An 8,062-nucleotide genomic window follows, 5' to 3' on the forward strand; every position below is an offset into this window, starting at 1 on the left:
ACACACACACACACACACACACACACACACACACACACACACACACAGTGAGTGATGGGTTTGCTATTGACAGGGCCACTGAGATAATAAAGTGCTGTCCCACTGGCAGCTCCATTAGGCACTGACAGTGAGAAGATGAGGCTGTCGTGAGAGCGCACATGCACACACGAATACGTACACATTCTCAGACATACACGCCGATGGACGCATCCTCATCCTCCTTCAGTGACAGCCAGCCAGTTAAGGACATGGATCTCTCTCTCATCTTTGCTTTCACTGGGTCTATTTCTGTCTCTGTGTCTTTTTAACCGAAGAAGTGTGTGTGTGAGTGCAGCTCAGGGGTGAGATCATATCACTATTAGGGGAGTGTGTTATTAGTGTCACAGGCAGGGTGACAGGCCAGGCCATTCCACTTCACAGATGTTCTGCTTGGTGAGCCTTTCATAGGCTATGACAGAGAGTAGAGAGGCAAACGTGGGTACAGTATGAGAGTTCTTGAAGTATATTCCCTCACTACGAAAATGCTCGCTTCTCAGCATCAGCGGACATGTGTAGTTCAGGCACGTTATCGTAAGGGTCTTCAAAGCTTCAAATTAGGAGATCTACCTTAGTCAACCCACAGACAGGCACTAAGAGCGTCTTCATAGAGCCCTTCGCCCGGTCTCTTAGTATGTGAGATATCACACCAGCCTGTCAGAAAAAAGACGGAAAAAAACGAGAGACACATGCAGATACAGAGTCTGTTGTCCCCCTTGACACGACGGCATGCTTTTAAAAACCAGAAGAGATAGAAAGAAGATGAAAAATGTAAAATAAATAAATGAACAAAAAAACAGAACAAGATGGACTTGAAAGGGGATAGAAAAAGTCTGTTGCGGGGGGTGGGGGGGGTGGGGGGGAATGACTGCGTTGGTCCCAGCGGTCCCCACAGAGACCTAGGGGCGAGTCTCAGCCTTGTCATCCACTCCCCACATCAGCTCCTCCACTCCCTCCCCCTTCCACCACCCCTGTTCTGCCCACGGAAAACGTCGATAGCAGGCTGCTGGTGCCGAGGTCTCTGGTGGACACTAGCTCATTCTCCCGGCATCGACAGGCCCGCCAAATCAATATTTAGTTCCCCACTAACAAGCTGCCTCGGGGTCTGAGCCAGAGAGAGAGAGAGAGAGAGAGAGAGAGAGAGCGAGGGAGAGAGCGAGAGAGAGAGAGCGAGAGCAATGCAGGACAGTGGAGGATGGCAGAGAGAGACAGAGAACAGGGACTGAGAGCTGTCCAGCTAGAAGGGAAAAACATGGATTCAGTAGAGTGTTGTGTGTGTGTGTGTGTGTGTGTTAGTATGGGAGGGGGAGAGGAAGGTGGAAAGGTCAGGAGAAGATCTGGGGAACAAGAGAACAGTGTCTGGTGTGTGTCGTGGTGCGGAGGCGACGCATGAGTGCCTTCGGCAGTCGCTGACAAGAACACAGACAAGACACACATACACACAGTCGACACTCTCAATCATACACATATCACAGCGAGCAGACGTTGACAGCACTCGAGTAAAGCTCCAGCAGAGCACTCACAGATGAGTGGCTGTGCACACAAAGACACACGCACACGCACACGCACACACACACACACACACACACACACACACACACACGCACAACGAGAGGATGTAGTTGCATCTCTTTGTTTTATCTTTTGCAACATTGCCTTTTTTTTTGTCAGACACATTGGTGTGGGAATGAAACATTTATTATCCATTTACTGTTTTGGGGTGAAACTGGTGCCCAAAATGTTTTAAACTGAAGACTGACAAAGCAACACATCTGCAATGTTGGGCTAAAATAACATCCAAAGAAGTATGGAAATGCTTCATTCAATCCTTAATTGGAAATTAAACTTAAAATGAATTATTCTTAAACTAAATTATCAAACAAAAAAAGTCGATGTATCACAAAATATCTAATTTTAGAGTATTGATCTGTAAAACATAAAACTTGACCATGGTAACAATAACTACTTCTAAAGGAGCTGTATTTAAAATGAATATAATATAGCAGCAAACAACTATTAGCTATGCATAGATAGAGAGGAGTTATGTCTACCTGAGCAGAGAATGAAGTTGCTCTCCCTCTGTGTGTGTGCTGTTATCCAAGCGTCTCTTTGCTTCGTTATGCGCATGCTTTCAGTGCATGTTAGTGCACGTGAGCGCACGTGAGCGGGCCCCACTGGTTAGCTCACGGCTGCCGCTCTGCACTGCTCTTAACCAGTTACAGCTGATAATGCCGCCCTGACCCACAGCGTCATCTCGGAAGTGTAGCCCTTCACCTTTAGGATAGCTAACACTGCTAGCTCTGTCAGCTGTAGTTTGCGCTGTTAGCACTGTTAGCTATGACTCCGTTTGAGATGCCGTTGACATGTTGAGAGCCATAGAGAGGCAATCGAAAAGCTCCCAATCTCGGATCTTACATCTTTTAAAAACATACTTTATAGTTTATTAAGATATACATCTTAACATCTGACTATTTGTAAAACAATCAACAAAAACTACCAACTAACTACGAAAAAATAATAATAGAAAATCATTTATAAATTTAACAAATAATTAATTTGCCCTTCGACCATTTTAACTTCTGTATGTCACTGATACTGAGTGAGTAAAAGAGAAAATCATGAAATAGTGGTGGAGTGATAAGCTAACTATTGTCCTTTTTACTTATATAAAGCAAATAAGATTATATTATAGTTTTTTTGCACATTTTTGAGAATTTGTTGATTTTGATACATTTTCTGCTTCATTTCAATTCATTCTTGTAACTTTTTGCCAGTTTTATGGTACCCTTTGACACAATAGTTGTACAAATCTACACCTCGACAAAGAGCTTTGCTAATTTGTGTATCCGCCCCTTGATTCGGATCTGCTCTATTTAATGGGTTCTTCCATGGGCCATGCTACACCCTTTTACCAAGTTTGATGAAAATCAAGTTAGTAGTTGTCCCGTGATCTTGCAAACAAATAAACTGAACCGAAAAATAATGAAGGGAGGCAGCTAATATCTAGTGTGTGTGCAGGAATGAGTAACTTGTGTGATCCTGACCTTCTGCTGGAGGATGTGGTTGAGGTGGTCCAGCCACTCCTGGTCTCTTGAACTCTCTGAACGGGGCTCTGCTGCCTGCAAACACAACACCAAATAAAAACCATTCAGTGACAGGATGGAGACTGAAAAATGCACATAAAATCATGCCAACTTTGATGGCGAATACCTGCAATAAATCCTAGGAATCCTAGCGCTTTGTACATGGATCAAATGTAATATTTCAAGTGAGTCAGACAAGAGTCACTTGACGTTTCTAGAGAGAACCTGCTGCTGTATCTTTAGATAGGCCTCCGTGAGTCTCCTGCTTAAGGGCAAAATTGTAGCATCACACCAGCAAGGACCTTGAAGAAGCTCTCTGGAGACTCAGTGGCAAGGTACGGCGGAATATGTTTGCATGCTACTCATGTATAAAGACCTAACAGAGTGGTAGCCTTGTTACTGCTAATGAACAGAAAGAAGAGCGACGGCCTGGCCATGTACACCTCAGCACTAATGCGTTACCTCTTCACTTCAAACCCCAGGTGTAGCTGCTGGAAATGATGTGACGAGCCTTGTACTGCCTCACAGGGAAGCGGGGAGGGCAGGAGGGGGGGGGGGGGAAAGTGTGTGTGTGGCAGAATCTGAAAGTCCCTGCTCTTGCAGACTGCCTGACCTAACAGGCAGGTCCTGTGAAGTCTGGGACAGCAAGGGCTGTCCAATGCCAAAAGTCCACAAAGGGGGCTCATGCAGATTTATGTGAACTTTGATCGGGTGCTGGCCTCACCAGAGTGCACTCTGAATATCACCTACTATTCACAGTAATGCGAGTCAGACAGGCAAATGTTGACTCTCATCTAACAAACAAAGAAATCTGACCACCTAGGTTTTTTAGGACTTTCAGCTGAGAAAATGACTAGCAATGTTAATGCTGAGCTTTTCAAAGTCATGGGGAGTGCTACAGCGCCTATTAATCAGTATATTATCTCTGTTATTTCATCTAAAGCAACTCATGACACAAATGTCTCCAATGTGAATAAACTCAGCCCCATAAAAAGGAAATATAAAATCCATCTTCCTATCTATTTTCACTATCTTGTGTACATGACGCTCATCTGTCTTGTTTTTACTGTACACACACAATAAAGTTTTTTTTTTAAACTTTTATACCACATAAAGCAATGTACCCTTTCTCATGAACAAAACTCAAAACAATGCACAAAGATACGCAGTGGCCAGGCTGGAACTGTTAGGATGTGGGCATTGGTTTTATCCATGGCAATTAGTGAGGTCTGGAGGGTTGACATTTGGATTAAGGATGTCTTTCTCCCTGGTGTCCCCCAGCTTCCTGGTACCCTCTATTGTGTTATCCTTGGTAGCAGCAGTTGGTCTAGGCTCATTTCAGTGGATGCCTAATTGTGCCTGGTGCTCTGAGTAACTGAGAAAGTAGGTAGTGATCGGGGGTGGGGGAGTGTGTGGTTATGATAGCGAGAGAGAAAAAGAGGGTGAGAGAGGGCGCCCTTCTTGCGACTACCGCCTTCAAGCCTCCCGCAGGGGTGAACGCGGTGTGTGAAACAGTGCATGTGCTTGAGAGTGAGTGTGCTAGCCCACCCTTGGTAGATATATAACAAAGCACTGACCCTCCATCAAACATTAGGTGCAAAACAAACTGGCCTGGCAATTACAGCCTTATTACATCTGGATCATTAACTCCACAACAAGTTGCCAGGGGAGCCTGGAGCTGCTCGGCCCTCTCTGGTCCTCTGTTACACGCTATGGAATGGACAGAGGCAAATAACAGTGTGCAGCACGTGTGGAGCGCTTATGTTCGAGCACACTTAAGATGCCTTCTTTGCATCTGTATACACACACATCACATTGATTTTGTGGGTTTGCATATGTGCGTAAGGGAGCAGCTGTACGTTTCTGTATGACTCTTAAAAAAGCTTTGAAAATCAATTATTAAATAAAAAAATACAAATTCCACATTCCCATGAAATAGCTGAAAACACTTTCAGTGTTATGCTGTCTATAAATACAGAACCAACTACACAAATAGCCCCGACACAACTGCATTTCAACACCCCAGGGACAAATCGACAAATCAAGGAGGACAGAAAATATAGTTTGCAGCATTTGGAAAAAAGATGACGGTCATAACACGAAAGTTCTCCAAAAGTATAACCACAACAAGGAATAATTCCTGAAGGAACATTTTGATATGCATTATATTCAAAAGTACATTGATTTCAAAACCAAGCACCAGTGCACTTCAATGTTAAAAACTTCTGCTAACATTGTTGGCAAGCCAAATCTGCAGAATTAAATAAAAATAGCTGTGTTGGCAATGGAGTGTTCTCATTTAAAAGTAAAAATGAAGACTGAAACCAAACCCCATTAAGCCCTGGGTTGTAATTCAGCACACTGGTAGCACACAATCAAGTGAATAAATGAATACACTTGGTGTGTGTGGGACTTGTTGAAGACTGCTGGGAAATCCTGATAACCTCATGTCTCGTGACGTCCTCAAGTCCAAAAGAAATACGTACAATCTACAAGGGTTGTGCAAAAGCTCCTCACATGTCTTTGACTGGGGGGGGGGAAGATATCACAGTTCTGAAACAAGTTCATGAAACTTCAACTCAGTGCCAAACTTTCAAATTGTGAAGAGTTTGTCGACCATATTTCATGTTTTAAACACTCACAAGTAGAGAAGCATCGTGTGCACAGCTTAGTTAAGTTCAGACTGGTTTAAGTACGGTGCACTGAATCTCTATAGACACACACTTCCATACAGATATGTTTAATGTGTCCAGAGAGTTTCAATTAGTGCACATAGGAAATAACCAACATTTCTCAATGACACTCACCTTAACACACATCTGTACAGACACATGCCACTTTTCTCATGATCTATTACCAACATTCAAAGTCCCACTCAGTCACACGCCTAAACTATTAACCTCACTGTGACGAAAAACATACAATTCTCTGGTGGCTGTGTGCCTTCTGTGATTTATGAATTAGGGATGCACCGATCTGACTTTCTCAGTCCCGATACCTGGGCTCTGGGGATTGCCTGATACTGAGTACCGATCCGATAGCAGTATTTAATTGATAAACTGTAAGCCTCACAGTGACTGGGATCATTTTTCATCACGTTTTACTTAAACATCACTTTCTGAACTCTGTCAAACACAATATAACAAAAGAATACATAGATATAAATGTATGGAAATGTTATTTATTAAAATAATAGTATCTGATACCAGACCGCCCCATTGTCACGATACTCAAGACACGATATCAGTATTACTATCGATGCATCTCTATTATGAATGTTCAATTAACAGAACAGGAAGAACACATCCTTCATGTTAGGGCACCAAGCAGCACGCCATTAACCACCATTACTGCGAGAGAGAAAACAAGTGGTGTAGGGAGTGTTTTCACACGCAGATGTTTCAGCTCCGATGAGGGGGACTTTTTGTCAGTTGAGAAACTGTTCCCTGTCATCTCCTGGGTGGAGCTGGGCTGCAAAGGGCTAAAATTGGTTTCAAGTGTGAGTAAGTGCCTGGAGCGCCCTCTCTCATCTTATGATGGATGGGAGGAAGTCCCCGGGGGTGGGTGGTTGATTGTAACATGGTACTGCTAATTGATGACAAAGCTGGGTATGATCTATGGTAGAGTTGGGGAAAAAAAAGTGTGAAACTCTTGACTTTTGCAAGCAGCCGACCGTCAATAGCAAGGATTTTCAGTTCATTGAAAAGAGTTGTACTTACTCAACTTGTGCTGTATTAAATCTTACATCAAGTTGATAGGTGCTGCAGGTGTTGAGAGGTCGAGAGCAAGAACACCAGCTATAAACACGAAGCCACATCCTCCTCTGTTGCACTGCAACTTACTTCCCAACTTATTAGTACATGTCTTTGGTGTGTTTGAGGCTTTGGAGCTCTGACTGAGCTGCATTATTTGACGCATCGCTGTGAGAATGTGTTGGTGTGGCCTTTACAGTGTTCGACCTTGCTAACTTTGCCGTGATCTATCTACCCGTCAATAAGAGACGGTGAGACAGAAGCAGAGACCTCAAGCATTCTGTCCACCACCGGGCCCTCGTCAAAAGATAGTTGCCCCAGGGGCCTTACAACCCTTTTGGTGGAAACCCTGCACCTGATGCCAGATGATGGCCACAGTGACTGTAGCACCTCATTTAGTCTCAATTAACGAAAGAAGATACCCGAAGCTACGAGCTGATATTGATGATGCAATGTCTTTCCCAGTCTTCTGGTGCAATCACGAAGCCGAACACCGTGAAAACTTTTCGCATGTTTTACAGTACAGGAAATCTATTCTAGGTATGTTGAGTGCTCTGGGCATAATCTAGACCTGATACAGCATTTATATGAAATGTTGACCCACTGTCCCTTGGCCTTACCTGGTCAGTGTCCATTATGTCTGCAAGATCATTCTCTGACATGTTGAGGATGGAGGCAGCGATGGACTTGGCTTTGATCATGGACTTGGCTGAGAGGCCCTTTGCTACCACAGCATTGGCCTGCCTCAACCTCCTCCTCTTCATCAACTGCTGTTTGACCTCTTGAACGTCTAAAAGTATTTCACTGGCCAGGGCCTGAAGGGGGGAGGAGAAGAAGGAATAAAAAAAAAGAAAAAAAAAGGAGAGAGATGATGAAATGGATATAGAAAAACAAGAGGGATAGCTCTGGCTGGTCGATGAATAAATGAAATTGATCAAGCATGCGCCAGAGAGGCCTGGTACATTATGGAGGAATATTGAGTTTGACACACTCAGATTCTCTTCAGTTTCGCCTCACGCTCCCTTGCAGGAATGTGGACCTGAGGGTTTGTTGCCCTGTCGATTGAAAGCTGAGGGAACACAGCTTTGATACCAAATGTACCCCAAGTTTTGCTAAAATCTCCAAAGACAGAGAATCATGCACCAGAGAGAGAGAGAGAGAGAGAGAGAGAGAGAGAGAGAGAGAGAGAGA

At 43.9% G+C, this 8,062-nt stretch overlaps 1 protein-coding gene across 1 annotated transcript in view; it reads right to left on the reverse strand.

The window, feature by feature from the left end:
• The window catches only part of cntln (centlein, centrosomal protein), an 86,532-nt gene that overhangs the window by 10,090 nt on the left and 68,380 nt on the right, over positions 1–8,062 (reverse strand). Inside the window, exons 25-26 of the mRNA XM_031863020.1 lie at positions 7,492–7,686; positions 3,081–3,155 (exon numbers count right to left, since the gene is read on the reverse strand). Coding sequence (XP_031718880.1) covers positions 3,081–3,155; positions 7,492–7,686 — 270 coding nt within the window. The remainder of the gene's footprint in view (positions 1–3,080; positions 3,156–7,491; positions 7,687–8,062) is intronic.

The sequence above is a fragment of the Anarrhichthys ocellatus genome, unplaced genomic scaffold (genome assembly GCF_004355925.1).
Source record: "Anarrhichthys ocellatus isolate YVR2014 unplaced genomic scaffold, GSC_Weel_1.0 scaffold28, whole genome shotgun sequence".
Taxonomy (NCBI): Eukaryota; Metazoa; Chordata; class Actinopteri; order Perciformes; family Anarhichadidae; genus Anarrhichthys; species Anarrhichthys ocellatus.